The sequence below is a fragment of the Watersipora subatra genome, chromosome 1, assembly GCF_963576615.1.
Source record: "Watersipora subatra chromosome 1, tzWatSuba1.1, whole genome shotgun sequence".
NCBI classification, from domain to species: domain Eukaryota; kingdom Metazoa; phylum Bryozoa; class Gymnolaemata; order Cheilostomatida; family Watersiporidae; genus Watersipora; species Watersipora subatra.
Genome location: NC_088708.1, coordinates 68,877,972 through 68,905,328, shown reverse-complemented (window position 1 = coordinate 68,905,328; position 27,357 = coordinate 68,877,972). Strand labels below are relative to the sequence as shown.

The window sequence follows — 27,357 nt, the reverse complement described above, 5'->3', positions numbered from 1 at the left end:
ACACTCACGCTAAAATTGGCATCACAGATATTGTAATGCTAAAACAAAAGCGTGATAATTTGCCAAGTTAGGAATACATCAGTATTGGAAGCTATGACAGATCAGCGTGTCAGACTGCAGAGATAGGATTGCATCAGTGATAGAAGTGATGACAGGGCAGCATGAAAAATCTGCCAAGCTAGGGCAGCATCCGTGTTGGACGCCTTGCTACTACACGGCATTGCTTGTCAAAACAATTTATAAGTAAATTGGTTGACAGGTAACGCTGGCATAGGAAACTTGGAAAAGCTAAAACTAACGGCAATATCTCCCCACTACTACAAGCAGCGTAATAATTGATGTATTACCCCATGCTCTCATGTTCCAAACATAGTAGCCGTCTAACCATTACAATTGATGAAGAGATATTAACAAGCCCGACTATATATGATGTCACCACTACACATGAAGAAAATGTATAGCCATACGCTAATCAATTACAGGGACAAGCACAAGCGAGGACATACATACATCGAACCGTCGACCAGTCATAAACGAAATCGAATATTTACAGCACTTTTATAGATATAGTCTGTAACATCATTTATTATAGATAGTATGACTTTGTAAAATCATATTATAACTATGCATGAATTTTAATGTTAAAAAAAATAGAATTGATGTAATGAATATAGAAAAGCATGAAATATGAATATATCTTTTTCTTTATGTAAGATAAATTATTATAACTGTCTCAGAATGAATATTATAGCAAAATCGATTTTATATGAATCAGCTATTGACGGTTTTTCAGGTTATGGCCAATCTTGTACAAATTATTGACTTAGTTTAATTCACGAGTGTATTGCAGCGTCATGGAATGCCATAAGGTGTCAACTGTCAAGGCATCAGATATCAAATGTCAGGATTTGAAAGCTTGCAGAAATCAGCAATCACACTAAAATTGGCATCACGGATATTGTAATGCTAAAAAAAATGCGTGATAATTTGCCAAGTTAGGAATCCATCAGTATTGGAAGCTATGACAGACCAGCGTGTCAGACTGCAGAGATAGGATTGCATAAGTGATAGAAGTGATGACAGGGCAGCATGAAAAATCTGTCAAGCTAGGGCAGCATCCGTGTTGGACGCCTCGCTACTACACGGCATTGCTTGTCAAAACAATTTATAAGTAAATTGGTTGACAGGTAACGCTGGCATAGGAAACTTGGAAAAGCTAAAACTAACGGCAATATCTCCCCACTACTACAAACAGCGTAATAATTGATGTATTACCCCATGCTCTCATGTTCCAAACATAGTAGCCGTCTAACCATTACAATTGATGAAGAGATATTAACAAGCCCGACTATATATGATGTCACCACTACACATGAAGAAAATGTATAGCCATACGCTAATCAATTACAGGGACAAGCACAAGCAAGGACATACATACATCGAACCGTCGACCAGTCATAAACGAAATCAAATATTTACAGCCCTTTTATAGATATAGTTTATAGCATCATTTATTATAGATAGTATGACCTTGTAAAATCATAATATAACTATGCATGAATTTTAATGTTTTAAAAAAAATAGAATTGGTGTAATGCAGGGGTGTCCAAACTACGGCCCGCGGGCCAACTGCGGCCCGCAGTCCATTTTTAATTGGCCCGCAAGAAATTTTATAAACAGAATGGAATATGGCCCGCACTTCAAATTTTGCCTGCACTTCTAAGTTTTAACACCAGGGAGAGCTACTGTTGATCAAGGCAGTTGCTCCACCAAAAAGGCAAGTTAATACTAAAATAATAGTTGTGATATCTGACGGTAGATATATTTTATTACGTTCGTGAATAACGGCCAATATATTGCACACTATATAGAACGTAGATCTGAACATAAACCGAGTTGCTAATAATAAAACTCAACCGGATATCGATATAAATCTATGACAGTTAGTTAATCTTTATTGAATTAATATTAATATAAAATATAATGTTATTTGTGCCTCTATTTGCAGGCAAAAATACATATAATCTATAATTAGTAAAAATATTACCAAAAAATCTTTGGTTTGTTCAATCATTCAGTGCGTTCGCTCATTCGGCGCGTTCGGCTTTTCGTATGTACCGCCAAAAAGGCCAATCTCAGAAGAAATTTACCCGTTACTAAACATGGCAGAACCAAAGAAGCGAAAAGTAGAAAGTGAGTGCAGAAAATTTCAGACACGGTGGGAGAGTGAATATTTTTTCAAAGAATTCAAGAGGAAGTGTGTCTGTTTGATCTGCACTGAAACTGTGGCAGTTATGAAAGAGTATAATGTACAACGTCATTATGAAACCAAAAATCAGGCCTATGCATCCTACACTGGTGCTGAGCAAGAGCAGAAAGTAAAGCTAATGGTAGCTAAACTGCAGGGTCAGCAACATTATTTTTTGCGTACTCAAAAAGTCCAGGAAAAGGCTACAATAGTCAGCTATGAGGTCACCCAACTCATCGCAAGACACGGCAAGCCTTTTTCAGATGGAGACCTCATAAAACACTGTCTCGTTAAAGTTGCCGAAATAATGTGCCCGGAGAAAGTGCAGGACTTCAACAACGTCAGCATGTCCAGAAATACAGTTGCGCGACGCATTGAAGACTTGTCAGCCAACGTTAAACTGCAACTGTCTGATAAAGCTTGTGCTTTTGATTTTTACTCCATCGCATGTGATGAAAGCGCTGATGCCACAGACACCGCACAGCTGCTAATTTTTTTGCGGAGAGTGGACGAGAACTTTGGAGTTACAGAGGAGCTGCTCGATCTTAAGAGTCTAAAAGGCACAACAACGGGTATAGATATTTTTGAAGCTGTGTCAGACTCAATTGACAAAATGGGACTTCAATGGGACAAGCTGTGTGGAGTTACAACAGACGGGGCTCCAGCTATGGCAGGTGCACATAAAGGAATGGCGTCTATGGTGTGCGCTAAGGTGAAAGAGACTGAAGGTGAGGCTGTTAAAATGCACTGTATTGTTCACCAAGAAGCCCTTTGTGCCAAGACAGTCAGTCTTGAAGATGTAATGAACACAGTTGTGAAAACTGTCAACATAATCCGAGCAAGAGGGCTGTACCACAGAGAATTTCAGGCTTTTCTTTCTGATGTGGATGCTGAATATGGGGATCTACTCTACCATTCGGATGTGCGCTGGCTAAGCCGCGGTGCCGTGCTGAAGCGTTTTTACTCCCTGAGGCCAGAAATTGACCAGTTTTTAAAAGAGAAGGATCGACCTCTTCATGAGCTGAGTGACCCTCTATGGTTGGCAGACCTAGCATTTTTAGTTGATCCTACTGATCATTTAACCACCCCGAACAAGAGCCTACAAGGGAAAGATCAGTTTTTACCACAACTTTATGCGCACATGAAAGCATTTTGTGTGAAGCTCAATCTCTTTAAGACACAACTGCGCAACTTCAACGTTGTGCACTTCCCCACACTGTCCGAGATCAGAACTGCGTATCCACAGGCCAACCTTTCTGCTAAAAAAGGAAAATATGTGTCTGTGATTGCATGTCTCGAAACAAAATTCAGACAGCGCTTCCAGGATTTTTCTGTCATTGATAAAGAAATCAAGCTATTCACGACTCCTTTCTTGGTGGATGCCAAAGAAGTGGAAGAGAATCTGCAATTAGAACTCATCGAAATCTAGTGTGATGATGTTCTGAAGAATCAACATCAGCAGCTTTCCCTCCCCGAGTTCTACCGGAGCTTGGAAAAGGAAAAGTTTCCTATGATGAGACGCCACGCGAAAAGAATGATCAGTCTATTTGGCTCAACATAAATATGTGAGCAAACATTTTCCCTGTTAACACTTAACAAAATCAGAATGAGAACCAAAATGACCGACAGCCATCTCCATGATGTCCTTCGCATCGCAACCATTAAGTTTACTGCAGACCTGCCAGCCATCCTTCGGTCCAAAGCGCAGCATCACTGCTCCCACTGAGTGCAAAGCCGTTCCCACTTTAGGTGAGTAAAAAATCTATTCAACAGTACCCGTGTTTTAATAAGCATGCATATGTAGGTAAATACACTAAAGTTAAGGCTATATACCTAATTTTTAGTAAGTGGCCCAGCCCCTCCTATATTTTTATGTATGTGGCCCTCAGTGAAAAAAGTTTGGACACCCCTAGTGTAATGAATATAGAAAAGCATGAAATATGAATATATCTTTTTCTTTACGTAAGATAAATTATTATAACTGTCTCAGAATATATATTATAGCAAAATCGATTTTGTATGAATCAGCTATTGACGGTTTTTCAGGTTATGGCCAATCTTGTAAAAATTATTGAATTAGTTTAATTCACGAGTGTATCGCAGCGTCATGGAATCCCATAAGATGCCAACTGTCAAGGCATCAGATATCAAATGTTAGAAAACTGTCAAGGCATCAGATATCAAATGTCAAAAAAAAAGAATGCTGGCTGACATGGAAGACAAGCCTTGCACAAATTATTAGTTTAATTCACGGGCGGATCACATCATTATGGAATCCCATAAGATGTCAACTGTCAAGGCGTCAGATATCAAATGTCAGAAAGGACCGCTGGCTGACATCGGAGAGACTAGAAATAGACATTACAAAAATGTTGTAAGAATCCAGTGACATTTGACACTTATACAAATACAAGTACAGTCAAACATGGATAACTCGAACTTCACGGGACCGAGCAAAAGTGTTCAAATTATCAGAGCGTTCAAGTTATCAGAGCACTGTCACAAGTCTATGTATTTACTTATTTATTAGTAGATACATGTACATATACAAACTATAATATCAATCAAAAGCACAAATGGCTTGTTTCAAATTAAATGCTTCTAATGTAAAGTTTAAAACGTTTTTATCAAAAAGTATAGAAATTTTTCTATCACTTGAGATTGGTTTGTTGTTTGAGGTGATGTTATTGCCAGGACGTTTTTTAGATTGACATTGGCAAAACTTGATCGTTGTTGAAATGCTCAAAAAGAAAAGACACCTTTTTCTTTTGAGCGTTTTACCCACGATCAATTTTGCCGATTTTTCTTGATGTTTGTGCAAAGATTACCTTACTTTACCTGGGATTCGTTAAGAGCAACCTTCCGAGGCAGTTCAATTAGAAGTTTTACGAGGTTTTACGGTACATTGTATATCACTCACGCTTTTTGAATGGATACTTATTGAATGTACACACGTGTTCTGTGTTTAGGTCAAACGATGAATAGTTTTTTTAGCTAAGACAACGTATACGTTTAATTACAACAATTTTTAAGACGTTTTAAACATTCAACATTCCGACGTTGATTCAACACGGAAAATTATTCATCACGGGCTAGCCGGGTCACGCACTCAAGGATTTTCGCCACACACATACAAAACAAGAACAACAGTTGTTTTTGTTTTGTATGTGTGTGGCGAAAATCCTTGCGCACGTGACCCGGCTAGCCCGTGCTATTCATCGTTTGACCTCAACACAGAATACATGTATGTACGTTCAATAAGTATCCATTCAAAAAGCGTGAGTGATAGAGTGATATACAATGTACCGTAAAGCCTGGTAAAACTTCTAATTGAACTGCCTCGGAGTGTTCCTCTTAACGAATACCACTTTCCTTGCTTCCGAAGGGCGATCGCTAAGCGGATGTTTGGTATAAATCAAATTTCACCAAACCTTTAGAAAAGTCATTGACAAAAATATTTTGCCGATGGTGGTAAAAACGACGCTTATGAATTACGAAAATATGAGGTTTACCTCTATGGCTTTGAATAAAGTGATTCTCTAAAGCGATAACAACCGTTTCGGTAGCCGTTGGGCAAAAAAACAGTTCGAGTTAACAGTGTTGAGTTTGAGTTATCTATAGGAATTTATCCTTACGTGGGAACGGACCAAAGAAACCGTTCGAATTAACCATGTGTTCGAGCTATCCGTGGGCAAGTTATCCATGTTTGACTGTATATAAGGAGGAGCTGGCAGCAAGCCAAGGCAGAGCGCATCTGGCAGCGAGCCAGAGACAGTAACTTGGCAGTGAGCCAAGCAGCAAAAGAGGGTGCAGAGAGAGGCTAATATAAGCCATAACCTGCAGCAGACAGCCTGCAGAGGAGCATCCCATTGAGGAGGAAACATACAGCAGATACAATCTACCCAAAGAGCCAGGAAGCCACAAAGCCCTGAGAAAATAGAATTCGTTCAGCCCCCTGCAAGCAGAAGGAGCCGTCACTACATCCCGCGTCACTACACGCCTCGCAGACACGTAACTATTAAACCTAGAAAGGGCATAACTAATAGGGCTAATTATACAAGCGTATTGTTATTTTTGCTTTGGCTAGTTAGAATTGACAGAATAACTGTTATTTTTGTTCTTCGAAAGGAAATAGAGTTACAGACACTTGAAAAATAACTACTGGTGCATTATTGTTGTCTATTACAATTAATTGCGTACAAGTAGTAGTATGCCTTGCAATATCCATACTACTTGTTGCGGACTTGATACTTAGGCTCATCATTGCAATAGCGTTATTGTCAAAACAAGTTGCAAGAAGAACTATAGGAGTGCCCATCTCCATTGATTGAGTTGTTATTTCAATTTGGCCTTATAGCAGCAGTCTGATTTTTGTGGGGCAGAAGTGCCACTTTGTCTGTGGTCAAAATTTGTCTTGGGAGAAATTGAACTCAAGGTCCAGAGGCTAACGATTACACATAGAACCCTAGAACCATAATATTTTTACACTCAGAAGAAACACACAAAAAAATACACTTTTCATTAACTTTACTAAATTTATAAATATTAAATTTTTAACAAATTTCTCCCTTGACAAGAGTCTATTGTCGAAATCGTTTTGCCGAAAACAAATTAGCCCTAATACGTCGAGGACAAAAAAGCATCGCGTGTCATGAAGCTAAAAGAAAGCCATAGAGTTGTAATTATTGCGTCACTTTTGTGTGAAAACGTGCAAAAACGATGAATAGGTTATGTATACAGGCGTGTACTAACCGGAGATTCCCGTTAATGCGCCCTAGATACCTATAGTAGCGGCTAATAGTCCAAAAAGTACGGTACTCTATAAGGCAGACACATACACAGACAGATAGACAACGATTGCCGTTTATATAGTAGACTAGCTGCATTACCCGCCTACAGGAGCAGATTCACGCAGCATAAGGTTTATTGAGAGTTGTCTTTCATACTGTAAAACAACTCAAAATATGCAGTCTACTGAAATTGTTGTCCTTATCAGAGTATGTATGCACATATACATGTCAATGTTGGCGAGAACAATGGAAATCTGCAATGTTTCTTACAGCTAGATGCGTGTAAAATCTAGTAAATATTCTAGATTCATGTGTCTAGATTCATGCATCTGTTCATACCCATCTATATTTACAGTTGACGATCGCGCACTTCTGCCGTTGAGCCCCGCTTCGGCTGACCAGTCTTTACCCGCCGAGCAGTTGACAATCGCGCTCTTGCACTGGCCTCGCAATCAATCTGTTTGCACTCGCAATCAATCTCCTTGCAATCAATCAGCCTGCACCCGCCTCGCACTCAATCGGCCTTCGCGCCTTGCAATCAATCGCCTTGCACTCTCCTCGCAATCAATCGCCTCGCACTCGCCTAGCATTCACCTCTCACTCGCTTTGCAATCAATCACCTTGCACTGGCAACCAATCGTCTCGCAACCAATCGCCTCGCACTCACAATCAATTGCCTAGCACTCAATCGTTTTGCAATCAATCGCTTCGCACTCGCCAACTCATTCATCCGGAAAGCCGCGCCTAGAGACTCTCGCTGTACTCGGGGCGAAAAGGTCTCTCGCACATCCCCGAGTGACGCCACGGCCACAAGCCTAGCTGTGCTACCCGACGTTGCCTGGGTAGTAAAAAGTCTTTGCACACAAAATTGATTTGTATTTAACATATAACAACACTTGCCATTCTAACTTTCAAACTACATATCATGAAAGAAGTGTTTTGTGTAGTTGAAATAAATTAAGAGAGAAAATAAAACAACTGTAAAGGTTTTCAAACTTTTTCAAACAACTACAACTTTCAAACTTCATATCAAGAGGAAAAATTTTTGTGCAGGACAACTGATTTAAAAATAAATAAAACAACTGTAAAGGTTTTCAAACCAATGGAAATTTAAAACTTCATAACTTTCAGCGACCTAAATCTTTTGATAATGTATAGTGGAACCTCAGTTTTCGAACATAATCAGTTTCAGAAGTTCGAGATCCGAAACAATTTTTCCCATTAAAATAAAATAATGTAAATTTTAATCCGCTTCAAGGCGAGAAAACAACTCCGGCAAAGTATTTTTTCAACACTTTACGCCATAAGCTGTACTTGTATCCGGGTAATAAAAAAGTCTGCACAGAAAATCTATTTGTATTTAACATATATAACAACATTTGCCATTCTAACATTCAAACTACATAGGTAACATGAGAAAACATGATAGGTAACCTATCATGAGAAAAGTGTTTTGTGTAGTTGAAATAGTTTAAGAGAAAATAAAAACAACTAAAGTTTATTCAACTTTGTCAAACAACTGTAACTTTCAAATTTCATATCATGAGGAAAAGGTTTTTTGCTAGTCTAATAAATTAAAAAAATAAAACAATTGTAAAAGGGATTAGATGTAAATTTCAAATAATTAGCAAGTAATAGCTAAATTAAGTCGGTTTTGCAACAATTACAATAAAAGATGATACCGTAATGATACAACTAATACAAATTGAGAAAACAAAATAAAATTTGTGAATATGTTGAATTAATAATAACAATTCTTGCATAGAAGTGTGTAGGTATAAAAAGGTTACTGTCCCACCAGAAGTTATCTATCAATTCTTTGAATACGACGATACTAAAAAATATGACAGAATATCATGCATAGTATTTTGTAGTTGAAACTTTATTAGAACAATGTCTGCCAAAAATGGTTGAATAAAAGAATAATATTAATAATAAATATTGGAAACTAATCAAGTAGTAATAACAGTGATAGGAAAATCAATAATGTTTTAATTTCAAACACGATACTCAGTTTATGTTTAAAAGAATGTAAGTTGAAATAATAACAACGATGAAACAAACTTTAAAAAACTTGTATTATAAATTCAAAAGTCATAAGAAGTTTATAAATGTAATAAGAGAATTTAAATTTATATATCTTCTATATATGTATATTTCTCAAAGTATGGAAATGTATGTAAATATAAGAGAGTGGAGAATAACTGATACTTGCAATCTTACACGATAAATCTTACAGTAATCTTACAAATGTTTGTTGTAAAATGTGAAATTAATTACGAAAAACTAATTGGTTAGGTTTAAAAGGAAAGATGTGTAAGCTAATACATCTACATGTAGCTGTACAACCCAGCATTGCCCGGGTAATAAAAAAACTGAACAGAAAATTGATTTGTATTTAACGTATAACAACATTTGCCATTCTACCTAAAACAACTGTAAAGGTTTTCAAACTTACTTTGTCAAACAACTTTTAAACTTCATATCATGAGAAAAATGTTTCGTGCAGGTCATAAATTTTAAAAATAAAACGACTATAAAAAGGTTAAGATGTAACAGTGAAATAATTAGCAAGTAATAGCTAAATTGAGTCTGTTTTGCTACGATTACAATATGAGATGATTCGGTAATGATACAATTAATACGAACTGAGAAAACAAAATAAAATTCGTGAATATATTGAATTAATAATAACAATTCTTGCATAGAAGTGTGTATAAAAAAAGTTACAGTTCCACCAACAGCTATCCATAAAAACTCTGAATACGATGATACTGGTACGACGATATGTAATGTAAAAATAAAATATTGTAGTGTCTTTGTCTGATCGAAAGTGAGAGAATCTAGATGCTATTCCTACTTGAGATAATACAATTGTCCGTGTGAAACGTAGTGACCTTAACAGCGATTTAGCAATTGAACCTTAAGAAAAGCCAGAAATAGAGGTTCACAAAAACGGCATCGTGTTTCATAGAATTAATAAAATTTAATTGCCAAATTCTAATATCGAGAGAGTCTATTGTCGATATCGTTTTGCCGAAAACAAATTAGCCCTAATACGTCGAGGACAAAAAAGCATCGCGTGTCATGAAGCTAAAAGAGAGCCATAGAGTTGAAATTATTACGTCATTTTTGTGTGAAAATGGCAAACGATGAATAGGTTATGTATAATAGAGGCGTGTACTAACCGGAGATTCCCGCTAATGTGCCCTAGATACCTAGTAGCGGCTAATAGTCCGAAAAGTACGGTACTCTATAAGGCAGACACATACACAGAAAATAAGACAACGATTGCCGTTTATATAGTAGATTTTTAATACCTGTGCAATGCCTTGCATTCCGTTAATAAATAAATATTTTTCAAATTCGCATATATGAGTACAAGTAAATATATGCAACAATCAACTGTACAGTATGAGACTTTCAGGTGCCTTGCTTGATTAGGTTTATCCGCGCTCTTTTTATAAACATCTTCATGATAGGCTCTACCCCTTGCCACAGAAGCAAACTCAGTAACAAGTTAGTACTCCTCGGCCAAGTCAATGGCCAACCTAGTTGGCCTACTGGACATCGCACTTCTAGCCAGTCACTTCTCTGCTCAGTCTTTCTTTCGGTCTCGGATGTAGTCTTTAAAATCCCAGAGGAGCCAAGCCTCTCTTCTCAGTTCGGCAGCTTAGCCATGGGGCCACCCTCTGCTCTGGGCCTTAGTCTATGTCGCCGCCACAGTATAAGCAGAGTTGGGGCAAGAATGAAAATCAGACTGCTTGTAGATCTCTGCTGGTATGTTGCCTTTATGTCGTACCTTTGGAGGCGATATCGTCGCTCGCTTTCATACTAGCTTACATATGATCGCCTGGGTTATATGACACAGACTAAAATGGCGGCAATCACGTCATCAATGATCAGATCATTTCGGTAGTTTCGTGTTTGTTTTTTACTGTTTGTATATGTCTGTGTATTAAAATAAAATAAATAATAAAATTTTGTGCCATCACATCTCTTTGTTTCCTTGACTATTCCATTGACCAATCAGAAAGCAGAAGAAAATACTCACATAGATGCTTATATAAAAGAATTCAAAAATTAAAAATCTTTAGCTAATCACATAGCTTGGTGCAAAATTGATCAATCAGATGTCAGAAGTTAGTTGACACTGATTGGTCAATTCTTGAAATACAGTGTTTTGATTGGTGATGCACATTCAGTCACCGACTGCCCGTCTACTATTATTATATACTGAGGTAAGAATGGAGATATCAAGAGGCATTTTTAGAGGGATCTATTTATTAGTATGTATTGATACTCCATTAGCCTGGGACACAGTGAGAGTTGCATTCCTTCAATTGATATTCTATTGGTATTTAATGAAAAATTTCATTATTCGAAGATTGGTTCTTAAAACTACTTGTAAATCAATGCAGCTTAATGCAGCAGAACACATGTTCATAATTTTGTGTGTTTTACATAAGTTCTGAACTTATGAACATACCCTTTGACACTGCAGGCAAACTACACTGAGTTCTCCATATTCGAATATGCCTCACCAACCATGAGAAAGAGAGATGCCAGGATTTGGGAGAAGAGAGTTGTGCTCAAGGAAAACATGTTTGAAATGTGGAGTATAGTAGAAGAAAAGGGTATCGGAAAGAAAGGAAGCAGAATGAATGTGCCTGAAAAGGATTCGTTGCAATACAACATCAGTAAAGGCAAGATTGTAAATGTCTAAGGTGATAAACGGTGCAATGTCTTAGCACCTGCTGTCAAAAATGTAGTCATTCAAAGAAAGAAACATAGTCAATTGACAGTATTGTAGGCAATACACAGCATCATACAAACCAACATGCTTCTGCAAAGCTTGTAATGATATTTCTTTAAATCTTTAAATAAAAACTATAAAGAAATTTTTATGAATTGCCGACTAAAAACAAAGTGCTCCAAAATTAATATTTTGATAAGAGAACTACAATGCTCCAAATATATATAGTTGATTACAAAGTTAGTTACAACACTCCACACTTTTTAGAGCGTAGGGTGCTGTTAGCAGTAGGCCTGACCACTTATCTATTATATATATATATATATATATATATATATATATATATATATATATATATATATATATATATATATATATATATATATATATATATATATATAAAGAAAGGAGGAGACGACTAAAGATGAGTTTTTATTACTAATAGTTTCATGTACAGAGTACAATCATCAGACAATAACTCATGCTAAACAATAACTTTAGCATGAGTTATTGTCTGATGATTGTACTCTGTACATGAAACTATTAGTAATAAAAACTCATCTTTAGTCATCTACTTCTTTTATATTTTAGCTCTTACTTCCAGTAATAGAGCAGTATGCTAAAGAAGCGTGACATTATTCTATATATATCTTATATCTATATATATATTTCTCAAAGTTCGTCTGTTGAAAATCCGTCTGTTGGAAATTCGGCTATAGCTATTATTAGAACAGCTGAGCTGGACAACAATACAGACTCAAAGTCATGGCTTACCATCATTGGAAGCCTAACCTTATTAACTAGCTTAGTGGAGTTTTCCATTGGCAATATGCCAGGCTACTAGCTTGAAAGGTAAAGTTGTTGGACAAAGTTTTAAAACCTTTACAGTTGTTTTTATTTTTCTCTTAATTTATTTCAACTACACGACACACTTCTCTCATAATATGTACATTGAAAGTTATAATGGCAAATGTTGTTATATGTTAAATACAAATCATTTTTCTGTCCACAGACTCTTCTATTACACGGGCAACACCGGGTAGCACAGCTAGTATAAATATATATATAGTAACTGAAAGCAGGTGCAAAAGCATATAAAAAGAGAACTCTACACTAAAAACCTAAAAGATAGTTAGTGGAGTATGAAATATTTGAAAAATTATTACGAAGAAAGTAAACTTTTAGTAATTGCGCTACAAATACTAAAAGTTTACTTTCTTCGTAATAATTTTTCAAATATATATATACATGTATATATATACATATATATATATATATATATATATATATATATATATATATATATATATATATATATATATATATATATATATATATATATATATATATATATATATATATAGTACTTTATTGGCAATAATTTCATTTCACAAATAGAAATGTTTTTCAAATTAGGCTAGGTACAACAATAGTAAAACAAAAAAACGAGCAAAAAGCAACAGTTAGCCATTAAAATTGAATAAATAGTCTGACAAATAGTGTTTAAAATGCCTTTCTCTGCTAAGAGAACGAATATTAGGTGGAGGATTGTTAAAGCAGCTGGCAATGACATTTTCAAAATGATTGTTAGTGATTGTATGCAATTTGTTCATATCACGTAAGTTGAAATGAGTTGAGAACCTGTAATTGTCATGTAAAAAACGAGGATACAAACCATGAAAAATCTTGAAACATTGAATAATTGAAGTAAAATAAATATTTAGCATAGGCAGAGTAAGAAGACACAGAGATTTGGAAAGATCATTCGTTGGAATAATATATGCAGGAATATGATGTAGATTTGCAATGAGTCGAAATGCTCTTTTTGCATGCAACAAAAATAAATCCTTAGTGACATATCTTGGAGCTAAATTATAATAAATGTGGATACCATAAATAATATGGCAAAATATAAACTGATAATAAAATGCAATAGCAGATTTTGAGTTCATGTATGGCCTGCAAAACTGGAGCAGAGTCAATGACTTCGTGACCTTACTACAAATAATGTCGACATGATTATTCCAAGAGAGTCGATCTGTCAAAACAAATCCCAACAATTTTGTCTCATGTCTACAAGTGATGGATTGACTGTTAAACTTAAGAGTAAAGCTGTTTCGAAGGTTTTCATCAGTATTATAAAGAAGAAAGTGTGATTTTTGTAAATTGATTGTCATATGATTTGATGTACACCAGTTACTGATAATTTGCATGATGAGATTGCAGTTTGTCTCAAGAATTTGCACATCTTTGTGATAATTAACAAAAACAGTATCATCGGCATAAGCAAAGCTTTTTGGAAGAAGTCTAAGAAGATCATTTCCAGCTATCTGTAACTCCTTTAGCGATGTTCCGGGCTCGGAATTGAATCATAATTCTAGGATTGTTTGATTTGAAGTTGTAACGAGTAGTGAGTTCAATGATGGTTGGCCCGTACTGACTGTTTATAGCTTTCTGTACCGCGTCTTGATTAAATGATTTAAGGAGAGAAGAATTTGGTCGAATTGAAACCACAATGTTGTTGTTTCCAACAAAAGCAGTCTTCTGTTGTGTAGATTGAGCTGGTTGCTTGACAGCTGTTGCTGGAATACGCTGATCAACATCCATTAGGGTAAGATTTGAAGTTGACGGCGTATTTTGTTTGTTGCACGATTTACTTTCTGGGTTTGTACACACTGTAGCATTAGCTGAATGTTTCCTTAGTGGTTGATTTTGAAAATAAAGATTTCGCTTTGTTGTCTCAGCATAAGAACTTTGTTGTTCCTTGAGCTCACCAGATAATGATTTTTGCATAGCTAAAAGTTTGTTATCAAACCGATTTGATAACCATGATGAATACCTGATGAATTCATCCTTAAGATTTTCTGTAGAAATAGATGTTGATAGTAACTTGTCAATTTTTGTTTCCAAATCTGCAACTCTGGTGATTAAGAATTCTACTGTAGTACTCAATTTTGAGCAGTTTTTACATGTTTCTGTAGCTTTTTCGGAAGTAGTGTATGAAGCACTTGTTGAGGCTTCATGATTGATTGTAGACAGACACAAAGGTACTGATTGAATATATGATGGAGAATTAGATGAAGACAGCGTTGAAAGCTCATCAATGCACTTGGTTTTTATTTGCACATTAAGAGCCTTCTCTTGATCTTCTGTGAAGGTGGTTAATATCTGTTCATAGTGGGAAAAGAAGATGTCAAGATTTGTAAGCTTGTTCACAAGTATTCTACTCGTAGTGTTGTAAAAATTTACAGTATACAAGGCTGAAGCACTCGAGTGCACTACTAGACCAGAATGGTCTATAGTCTCCTTGATCGATTCTACTTCATAGTTAGATGATAGGTGAACCACGAAACTACGTTTGAAAACCTCATAGCCGGCAGCAGTACAATTTATTACTATCTGTGGGTTTTCAGGCTTACCCAGAATGTCGTAGGTAGTTTTAGTCCTTTCGGCATGATATATTTTCTTGTGAAGAGATTTGATCCTGGACAAGATGTATGGCAACTGATTGGATTTTAATACTCCACTTGTTTCTTCTTCAGAAGTCTGACTGTCCAGTTCGTCTATCTGCCCTTCTTTATTAGTTTCAGAAGATGGCTTTTTCCTCTTCTTTGACTTATTACCCATTGCTTTTCAGAATTAATTCAAATTTTAAAAAAGCAACAGAGAGAGCACAAATTTTGCTGCCCACTGTCGTGACGTTGCGCCCAATGCAACTCCAATATATAAAAAAAAAATATATGTATATATATTTATAGTAGCTGTGCCACCCGACGTTGCTATAGTATGCTATAGTTGTTATATATATTTATATATACTCATGCTACAGACAATACATGAGTATATATACATATATATACAGTATATATATATATATATATATATATATATATATATAGTTTTTGTACCAGCGTGAGCTGTAGAGTGCTTGAAGCATATGCTGAGCTATCAGTAAAATTGAAGAGATCTTATAAAATAGTAAAATGAATGTATAACTTGAAGTTTCATGTTTAAGACAATCTTCAGATTTAATATATATATTTATATATATACATTAATATATTTATATATAAGTATACATATATATATATATATTTATATATATATATATATAAAATTGCTGCCTCACCCCGGTTAACCCGTATGGGTGGTATTTTCTGCTCTAACTCAGGTCTCCTACCAGAGACCTGGAAGTTTGAGCACTCGCCTCAAGATCTTAGCTGTTCCCAGTAGCGCACTTTTCTGCAACTCACCTGAGTTGATTGCTGTTGGTATTTGGGCAAGCCACATTTTATGCGCCGGTGTTATTGCGCCCAGTGCCCCAATGACTACTGGGATTACAGTTGTTCTTACATCCCAGCATTTTTCAATATCTTCTCCAAGAGGGAGATATTTCTCAACCTTTTCTTTTTCTTTGCTGTCTATATTGTAGTCATTGGGTACTGCTATATCTATTATAGTAGCTCTCTTGTTCTCCTTGTCCACCACCACTATATCTGGTTGGTTTGCTAGGACATGCTTGTCAGTTCCAATGTAGAAGTCCTAGAAGATCTTAGCGTGATCATTTTCATTGACCTTAACAGGAGTTTCCCACCAGTGTTGTGGTTTATTAAGGCCATACTCGTCACATAGACTTCGATACACAACACCTGTGACATGGTTATGCCGCTCAGGGTATGCATTTCTTGCTAGCTGCTTGCATCCACTGATGATGTGTTGGATGGTCTCAGGTGCATCTTTCCACAGTCTGCATCTAGGATCGTCTCTAGTGTGATAGATTTTTGTTTGGAGTTGCTTTGTTGGGAGCACTTGCTCCTGGGCTGCCATGATTAGCGACTCTGTATTGGCCATTAGGTTTTCTTTGTTCAGCCACATATATGTCTGGTGAAGATCGCCAACCTTAGATATTTGTCGGTGGTAAGCACCATAAAGAGGTTTCATGTGCCAGTCAATTTTCTCATCATCAGGGCGAATGTCCATTGTAAGAGCAGCCGATTGAAATTCAGCTAGCAACTTATCTGAAGTGGCCATAGAGGCTGCATAGGCTTTGATGCTTTGCTCTTCCTCCTTCGCTGTCTGCTGTACACTTTTGAGTCCCCTACCGCCATCTTTCCTATCGAGATACAATCTAGTAGTATCAGATTTTGGGTAGTGCTCCATGCATGGTCAGCAGTTTACGAGTTGCTATATCTGTTTCCTTGATGGCTTCCTCAGTCCACTTTATTATGCCTGCTGGATATCTTATTACTGGCAATGCATAGGTATTTATTGCCATGACTTGGTTCTTGGCATTGAGCTGGCTCCATAGGACCTGCCGAAGGCGTTTCCTGTATTCAGTAATGGCTTTGTGACGTACCTCGGCTTTGTGGTTGATGTTGCTTTGCATAACCCCCAAGTACTTGTACCCTTCTTCTATATCTTTGATGGTACCATTTGGCATGCTTAGGCCATCTGTGAGCATAGAATGGTTTTTCTTAAGAATTAGCCTTCCGCATTTCACAATACCGAAGGTCATTCCGATATCCTTGCTGTATACTTGAGTGAGGTGTATTAGCGAATCAATGTCCCTTTCTTTGTTAGCGTACAGCTTGATGTTATCCATGTAGAAAAGGTGGCTTATCTTGGTGCCACTCTTAAACTGGTACCCATATTGAGTCTTCTCCAGCATATTGCTTAGAGGGTTTAGGCATATGCAGAAGAGCAGCGGTGATAAGGAGTCACCTTGATAGATGCCTCGCTTAATTTTTACACTCGCCAGCTTTTTGCCATTAGCCTCCAGTTCCGTCTTCCATTTGGTCATTGACATCTTGATGAATGCCACAAGAGCAGGGTGAACATTGTACATACTGAGACACTCAAGTATCCAACTATGGGGAATTGAGTCATAGGCCTTTTTGTAGTCGATCCAAGCCATGGTAAGACTGGTATGCCTTCTCCTGCTTTCTTGACAGACCGTCCGATCCACCAGTAACTGATGTTTGGCTCCTTGGGTGTTGCGCCCAATTCCTTTCTGAGCACTGGTCATATAGTGACTCATGTGCTCTTTCAGTTTGTCTGCAACTATTACTGAGAGCAGTTTCTAGGTGGTGGACAAGCACGTCATTGGTCGATAGTTTTTGGGAATCGGCCCCTGTTTTGGATCTTTTATCAGAAGTACAGTTCGTCCTTTGGTCTTCAATTCCGGATGGTCGCCTTCTTCTATTAGGCATACCATCTGCTTAGCCATTTTAGTGTGAAGTGATGTCAATTTCTTTAACCAGAAGGCTTGAATCATGTCATGGCCAGGTGCTGCCCAGTTCTTCATACACTGCACTCTGCATTTGATGTTCACTTCGCTGATGGTGAATCCTTGCTGAGCCACAGTGTGTTGGTGGCTCTCTTTAAGCCTCTTCAGCCAATTTGCAGTGGTGTTATGAGTCGTCTCTTTCTCTCAGATGTCCTTCCAGAACTTTGAGGTGCTGGATTGGGGAGGATCTGACATTGGCCTCCGCAGTTCACCTTTGAACTGAGAATACACTTTAGATGGATTATTGATGAACAGTTTGTTCATTCTCTTGTTATCCCGCTCTTTGGTGTACTGCTTCAGTGGTGCCGAGAGTGCTACTAGCTGCTATTTGGCAGATTCTAGAGCTTCTATTGTGGCTTCCCTTTTTGGATGCTCCAAACTGTGGTTAGATCTTTCACTGAGCCTACTAACTTTCTTGCGCAAGTTCTTGATCTTATTTTGTAGCCTCAGCTGCCAAGATGGAATGGCTTGAAGCCTTGTTGACAGTGGCTTAAAGATGTAGTTGCGTCAAAAAAGTCAATTAGGACCCATAAAAGGCTAAAACATCAGCTACAATTTGATGCCATTTTTGTCTTTGTAGACCAACCCTGTCCAGAGATATATGCGTTTGAATGAGGCCCTCTTTTAAAAAGCTCAAGTTCCAGCGGGTGCCTATTTCGTGACATCACAAGCAAGGTATCTGAAACTAAACCACGAGCAATAAATATGAGGTCGATTCGTTAGCCAATCATGCGTGCAAAATTTTTATATAGGCCGTAATAAATGTTCTCACTCGTAAAACGCGTTGTCTGTGATCTCGAGGATTCTCCTAATTAGAGAATTCATTCACATTACACGTTACAGATTCAACGCATTTCAACAATTACTAAGTTATACATAGTTTTAAAATGGCTTCAAGTTCGAGCGACCGCTACTCAGAGTTATCTGAGCAACTTTTAGTAAAAGATTAGAGTAGACAGCCTATGGCCAAAGCTGACAGGCATCAGCAGCGTTTTGTTGCAGAAGAAGACAGAATGGAGGTAAATTAACTTAGAGTCTTCTATACTTGAGTAAATGTAATATTTTTTATAGTCATAAATACATATACTAATTAATAAAATGATAATCCTTTGCTATCTCCATTCATCGTTTCATAGCTTATCTGCCGTTTTACCTAGCTATAATATTTTTTTCGAATTTTCTTTGGTAAATTAGAGTCATGATTACAAATTATTTTCACTCGTAGGAAGTGGGTAAAATCGATTGATCATTGCAAATCTTTAATTTCCATAACCAAAGCTTTGAATCGTTGGCTTGGCGTACTTGTGCCTTTATTAAATGTTTATTCATTTTTAAAATTACACTCACAATCTATTTAACTCCCAATTTGGAAGCTGTCAATAGATACGCTTTAGAATGACATATCTATGAATGACATATTTATTGCATCTACTTTGTTTACATTTACTTGTTTTACTGATTACAGAATGTTTATGTCATCCCACCAGCCGAAGAAGCTTTGTCAGTGTAGAAACTTCCATAAAGGAGAAAGCGAGACTTGAATGCGTGCTGGATAAGCCATGATGTTTTGTTTGAGTTTGATGCAGTAGATGAATTTGTCTTATTGTATCAGCTAATACTATGTGAGTGGCCAAGACTTGATGAATATTTTTAATAAAAGCTTTATGCCGAGATGAAAATATTTTTGCTTGTAAAAATTATATAATAAAATAATATTGTTGAAGATAATGCAAAACATGATTTGCAGAATATTGTAGTGAATCGGATATGGTATATGGGTGTCCGCAGAACTGGAGAATGTGAGTTCAAATCCAGTTTGCAGCAGACTTCTCATCCTTAAAACTCTATCCCTGTCTATATTCTTTTCAAAGAAGTGGCTTGCTTATTTCACTTATCTAGTATTCGGTAAGAATACTACTAGTAAGAAACTAGTACGTAGGCAATAGGTAATAGGCGACATAATGTGGGCGGGGCTTATGGGAGGCTGTATATCGTTTGTATGGGTAGCTGCAGAACTGTGCTGATACAAAGACCGCGTTCTACAAAAGTGACTTGACAGAATCACCGTAGACCGGTAGAATTGGTAGTCGGTACCCAAATGTTTACACAACATTTGGAGAAAGTGAGTAGAACAAATTTTCAATTTTCGTTATTTGAGGCCTTTGAAACATTCATAATAATGCATCTGTAGCAGGATTTAAAATTTTATTCTAGCCAACATGAGCAAATACAAAATAAGATATATGCCAATAGAGCCGCGTAAGACTAGACTTTTATCGCAAATACCCGATGTGAATACGAGAGATAGAGACAGGTTGCCAAACGCATGACATCATTTTGGGCAAGTCTGGGCACGTTTTGGTGGCCTGAGCGTTTTTACGGCGATCAGATTTTTTCGGTTTTAATCTTCAAATATCTTGGCAATGCGATTGCGTAACACAACAAACAACATATCAACTGATAGAGAAAAAAAAATGCTTTCTTTTAAGATCAACTTAAATTTGACGCAACTACATCTTTAATACCCATCTCCTCCAAGACAACGGTTGCCGTACTGTAGATTAAGGCATTAGTGTCACTGATCGATTTAGTTGAGATCGACTCCAGTGCCAAGTTAATGTCTTCTAACAGCTTCTTGGGTATGGTCTTGCTAACTCTCCGTAGTAGTACCCTGCATCCATAATCATTAGCAGCTGGCATCTTGTTGATATTTTTCGCAAGCTCCTTCACCCTTGGGTCAAGGGCAAAGTGCATGTCTTCTTCATCTTGTGAGTCAACACAAGATCGTGGATGTGTGACGGTGTGTGTTGATATGCACTCCTCGTTGATCGAGGTTACTTGGGTGAACTGTTCCCTAATTTCATCTACCTCAAGTTCTGATATGAGGTGCCGCTTGATTATGTTACTTCTCTGAGCTACAAGTTGCTAAGCGGTTAGTGGCAATTCAGGGCGCATGTTTATCCACAGTTGACGCATCCTTTCCATATAGCCCCACTTTTGAGATTCACTCATAAAGTAGCACTGCATGAAGTCCGTGTTATCAGTCCGAGTCCATTTCATCCGTTTTGAACCAGTAGCCCATTTTTCGCTGCCTTGTCCTGGTTCAGCTACAGGCAGCGCGAACCTTGTTTGACCGGGCGACGTCCGAGCCAGCATGGCTTTGGTTATTGCACTCATCATAGAGGTTGTAGAGGTTGTATATTTATATATATATATATATATATATATATATATATATATATATATATATATATATATAAACGTATATATATAAACATATATACATACATATAGATCTACAAATAGATACTTTATTTAATCTTCGATAATCCACACAGATGCGTTTAGATCCATCAGGCTTAGGAACGAGTACGATCGGCGCGGAATAAGGAGACTGGGATTTCTGGATGATACCTAAAGTTTTCATTTCATCGAGGTCCTTTTGTAGCTGTTCCCTTAAGGCGTATGGTACCGGATATGGTTTCTGTTTAATCGGTTCCTCACTCGTAAGATTTATTTTATGCTCTATTATACTTGTACTACCAGGTATATCATTGAAGACTTCTTTGAATTGGCTCACAATTTTATAAGCTTCTTCTTTCTCGGATGTGCTGAGTTGATCTCCATAATTGAGTGCGTTTGCACCTTCGCGATTTAAAGTAGGAATGACGTCTTCATATTCGTCTGATGAGGTATTCTTGCTAGAAAGGTCGGCACTTGTAATCCTGGCACACAACGCATAATCTACCTTATCCTCAGCTCGATCGTAGTAGTTTTTTAGCAGATTAGCGTGAAAAGTTTTCTCCTTTTCTTCCATAATACGGATCAAATTGTTGTTAGAACTGTGATTAGATTTAATGATGGAATAGGGTCCTTTCCACTGCATCAGCAGCTTGCTAGAGTGAGTAAGTAACAGAACGAGGACCTTATCTCCATTTTGGAATTTTCTGTCCTTTGCATGTTTGTCAAAGTATAACTTATTTTGTTGCTGAGACTTTTTTAACGAGCATTGTGCTAAATTCATCATATCATCTAGCTTCTGTCTTAGCTCCAGCACATATTTGTATGTAGTCATAGTTTCTTCGTCTTGATTCTCTCCTGACCATAGCTGTTTTAGAATTGACATGGGTCCTTTAACAGTTCGTCCGTATAGCAGTTCAAACGGTGAAAAACCTGTTGCTTCTTGAGGAACCTCCCTATATGCAAACAATGCCGCGTTGATAAAACGGTTCCATTGTTTAGGATTGTTGGCACACAGCCTCTTCAGCATAGTCTTCAAGGTCCCATTAAACCGTTCTACGAGTCCATTGCACATTGGATGGTAGGGTGTTGTCGTTAGCTGCTGAACTTGAAGAAGAGGAGATACTTCTTTCATGAGATCTGAGGTAAACTGTGTGCCCATGTCACTTAGGATTTCTTCTGGTATTCCCAGTCTGCTGAACATGTCAAGGAGTGCTTCGGCGACTGCTTCTGTTGAAATGTTTTTTAATGGTATAGCTTCTGGGTATCGGGTCGCATAATCGACTAAGGTTAGTATATATCGGTGTCCGAATTTACTTGCTGGAATGATGGGTTCGACCAAATCGACAGCAACTCTTTTAAAGGGTGTATCAATGAGCGGCATCGGTACTAGCTTAGATCGAGAAACGTTTCCTTTCTTGATAGTTCGTTGGCAAATATCACAAGACTTGCAAAATCGTGTCGTGTCGCCATGCATTCCTGGCCAGTAAAACTGTGTCTGTATTCTGTTAATTGTTTTCTTTACCCCAAGATGTCCGGCTAATGGTCCTTCATGCGCCAACTGTAAAACTTTACTCTTCAAGCATTGTGGCACCATTATTTGAGCTACCTCTTCCCCGTTGTTGTAACTTGGATGCCGATAGATTCGGTATAAAAGTCCACTCCTTGTAGCAAATGAAACGACCTGGTCGCCTTTGTTGATGGGATCCATTGTCCAGTATCTGTTCATCTCTGCATCTTCCTTTTGCATTTTAATAAGTTCTTGGCGAGTTACGTCAACCTCCTTGATACATGTAGGTTTACCAACGTTTAGTGGTGACAACGGTTTTCCAATAACCTTTTTCTGTGATCTAGTGGTGACAGCTGCTTGTTCTGACCAGTCTCTATCAGGATTGTTGTAACATCGAGCTCCTGGAATGTTACCAATTAGAAGTGGGTAGAGTGGATCTTTAAGTGCGAGTGCTTTAGTTTTTCCACTGTAATAGGGAGAATTGATTTTGATCACTACTTCAGGTGCTTTTATAGCACTTTTGTCTGCCATCTCTATCCATTGATGTCGCCCAGTTCGTTGGTCTTTTCTGGTCAATGCTTCCTTAATAATTATTGTTGAGCAACCAGTGTCTCGCAGTACATCTACTAGCTTCCCATTGACTATCCCTTTGACGGGTTAAACGCCTCTTTGCTCTGTGAAGCTCTGGTCAGAACAGCATGCCACCTGTGCATATCTTTTCCCATCTAAGGTGATAACATTATCCTCTTCTTGTCGGTCGTCTACTTCCTGGATTGCTGCTGCCCGCTGCTTATATCTTGGCTCGAGGGGTTTTCTTTTACACTCTTCTAAACCATGCCCCTCTTTTTTACAAAAAGTACACCATGTTCGGTCATTGTTTTTCTGGTTAGGACAATTGCTAGCTAAATGTGTAGTTGATTGGCATTGGAAACATCTCTTTTCTGTTGTCAGTGTTTCTTTTTCTCGCTTCTCCTGATAGAATTTTATTTTATGTGCATGTAAAAAACGCTCTGCTGTTTCTGCTAGCCTGGGAAAATCGTAGTTGAGGTCTTTTTCCTGCTCACTTAGGTGACAAGCTAGCTCTTTTGGACAGGCTCGGATAAACTGTTCACTTACCGCAAGATTTCTAGCACTCTTCCAATCTTTTGCCATTTCTGTCATTTCGAACCACTTGTCATAGTAGGTTGTGATCCCTACCAATAGTTGGCTAGGACTTTCATCTGGCAGGGGCCGAACTGTGCGAAATTTTATTCTGTATCCATCTTCTGTAAGGTCATACCAGTTCTTCATCAGTTGTTTTTTTAAAATGTCATAGTCTTGAGCATCCGTTTCATTCAACCGTGAGTATACTTCTAGTGCAGCTCCAGATAGCAAAGCACTGAGATACGTTGCCCAGTCCTTTTTATTCCAGGCTTGATTTGTTGCAAATCTCTCAAACCGCTGTAAGTAGCTATCAATAGTGTCTTTTTCATCTACAAACACTGGCAGCTTCGGGAGCCTTCTGGTAGATTCTGTTGATGCTGTTGAATTGAGTCCTAGTGAGTGTGAACGTAATTGTTCGTTAAATTCGGCTTTTTTTAACTCAAGTTCGTAATCTAACTCGATTTTCCGTAGCTCAATTTGTCTATTTTGTCTTTTTCTTCTGCTTCTCGTTGTTTCTCTCTTTCTTCTCGCTGTTTTTCTTTTTCTTCTGCTTCTCGCTGTTTTTCTCTTTCTTCTGCTTCTCGCTGTTTCTCTCTTTCTTCTGCTTCTATTTTCAGTTTTTCAAGTTCTCTATTTTTTTCCCGCTCTATTCGTTGGAGCTCTTGTTGTTCTTTAATGAAGTTCTGCAGTGGCTCTGCTTCGTATCCCATTTCTTTTCCAAGTTTGATGAGTTCTGATAAGCTCGCCATCTTGAGTTTAGCTCAGTTGAAGTATTTTCTAATTTTTCCAGAATAGCTCTGGCAAAGGTAAAACGATTCCAATCGTAATGATTCGTAGATTCTTAGATGTAATATCCACCAATGAGATTACCTACTAAACCCCTGGTCCTCAGAATAATTCTGGCTAAGGTAGATGATCCCGGACAAGCCCCCAAATATGTCACACAGTAAATGTGGTGACACCCCGAGTTTTTATATACGACCCCTTGTGCGGGTCTATCAAGAGAAGATTCAAACTTTTCACTAGACGTTGCCTTTATTGCAAGTGAATAATGAATGTCTAGCCAGCAGCATGTCCGTCTTTATATACTAAAAACATTATTCCAGTAATTTCCAGAAAAAAACAGCATTATTAGTCAGTTGCTAAAAATAGAATATTGCCTAATAACTGAGTAAGTGAACTGTGTTAATAAAGAAATAGTATGACTCAACCATGGATTGCGCAATACTATGTCAGCAATTTAACTATTGTGCAATGCAACATTAGCAGCTGCTATTCAACGGTTGCGCAACATGCATATACAAAGGTAACAGTCTGATGCAGATTATATTGACAATGGTATTGACTAACTCACAACCACTAGATGGTAAATTACGGTTCTTAGCTAGTACAGAAATGCACATCAGCATATTTTCATGTATTGAACACATACAAACATTATGAGGCATATCATCTAGAGGACATACATGAGCAGGTCTAAAATCTGCGAACTTGGCTCCACCTATAGGATTTGTGTCATTGTACTCAGCCTTGTAGAGCTCATGTGTCTCACTGATATTATGGTAAGGATGGCGCTTCTGAACCATTTCTTCATTGACGCATCTACAATCTTTCATACCTGGAGCTTGTCAAGATATACGCATCTTCTCTTAAATATAAAATTTGAACCTTCTCAACCGTTTCATCAGTAATTGGCTGCCTGCCACGTCTCTCATTAGCGTCTACTTCTTTAGCTAACTGCACTCCAACATGAAGGGCCAGCTTGCGCACAGCTTGTCTAGATCTACAAGGCTGTTAGGTAGAGCTTTCTGCAGTCTCGTGACAGCCGTACCTTCAGACTGTCTGTTTCTGAAGGCACCAGCTACAATAAAAATTTTACACATGATAAAGAAATGCTGTACACATTCTAAAGTTGCAAACAAAAGCTGTCAAATATAAAATTGTACATGTAATATATAACATATAATTGTATATTATATATTATATATAATTATATATAATATATAATTATAATTTATATATTAACTATATAATTAATATATTATATTATATATTAATTATATAATTAGTATATAATATGATATATTAATTATATAAATAATATATAATTTCATATATTAATTCTATAATTAATATATAATATTATATAGTGATTATATAATTGATGTATAATTTTAGAAAGATTAGAATTAATAGACAATCTCTTTTGTATTCGCGTTTTACTTCTATATCCTTGTCCGACATGTTTTTCTTTAGCTTTTGGCAACATCTCTTTGAAGCAGATGATTGTGCTGATAAAAATACTGCCTTAGCTTTGTCATCAGCTTTCATTTTAGATTGATACTCCTTTGTACGCTCATTATGAGTCTTGGTCATGTTGTTGCTGGGTAGACTTTACACTGAATACTGCTATAGGTTGTTTCCAATTATAATATATATTCGCTAACGTTAGTGAGCGTAGTTGCTTTCCAACTCTTTGAAGTTCAAAGGCTAGTAGAAACACCTTTAAAGGTCTTTACTGAGAAAGTCCACGATTGCGCTTAAAACTTAACGACACTTCTCAAAACTTTATGTAAGTCTAGGTCAGTGGTTCTTAACTGGGTAGAATTTCTTCCTAGTTAAAAAACCAAAAATTTAAATACCACTGATCTAGACAAAGGTTGTAATCCTTTAATTCAAATTTTAATTTTTTTATAACTTACATTCACATCTAAAAATAGGCATTAATCTCAAAAACGGCCAAGAACTGGATAACAATAGAGTGCAATGCCTTTAACTTGAAGTATGGAATGTCCCATCATTTACGGTGTCTCATCAATCACAACAGCTATCAACTATGACAACTGATGGAAAGCTGTATTTTATGGTATATAAAGTGAATACTATTTCGTCTTTGCATATAAATATTTTTCGCTGTATTCACAAATTGAGCCGAGTATGTAAACTTAAACATATTTTTCGCGAATGATTGGAGATTTTTACCAGCGCCTTTCATAATGCTTGCCGTACACTTTAAAATACAGATATCATATATGATATCTGTATTTTACAGTAATTTATAGTGTTATTTTACATATTCACCTAGAAACAATGTCTGAGTGATGTTCACAAGAGAAAGGATCGTTTTGACATCTTACTTTTCTGTTGCAATACGTTGAAAAACTAAAAATTTATAATTAATTGATGGTTCAAAGAACCTTGAAGTTTAATGGTAAATAGACTAAACAGAAATATTCATGTACATCAATGCTGTTATATCTTTGCCATTTAGTGCTTTCTATATGGAAAACTTTCAAAATTATTCACCAAATATTAAAATTTTTTTATGGATTTTATGGAAACTTATGGATGTCTATACATACGATGTGTATTCTATATATATAT

The 27,357-nt window shown here is 37.0% G+C and overlaps 1 protein-coding gene and 1 pseudogene across 1 annotated transcript; one reads left to right on the top strand and one right to left on the bottom strand.

Moving 5' to 3' along the window:
• Positions 1 to 2,162: 2,162 nt before the first annotated feature.
• On the top strand, positions 2,163 to 3,677 carry LOC137390815 (general transcription factor II-I repeat domain-containing protein 2-like). The gene has a single exon (XM_068077134.1). It carries the CDS (start codon positions 2,163 to 2,165, stop codon positions 3,675 to 3,677), a length of 1,515 nt encoding a protein of 504 aa, XP_067933235.1.
• A 12,659-nt stretch (positions 3,678 to 16,336) lies between these two features.
• LOC137390808 (uncharacterized) lies at positions 16,337 to 24,780 on the bottom strand (annotated as a pseudogene).
• Positions 24,781 to 27,357: the final 2,577 nt, after the last annotated feature.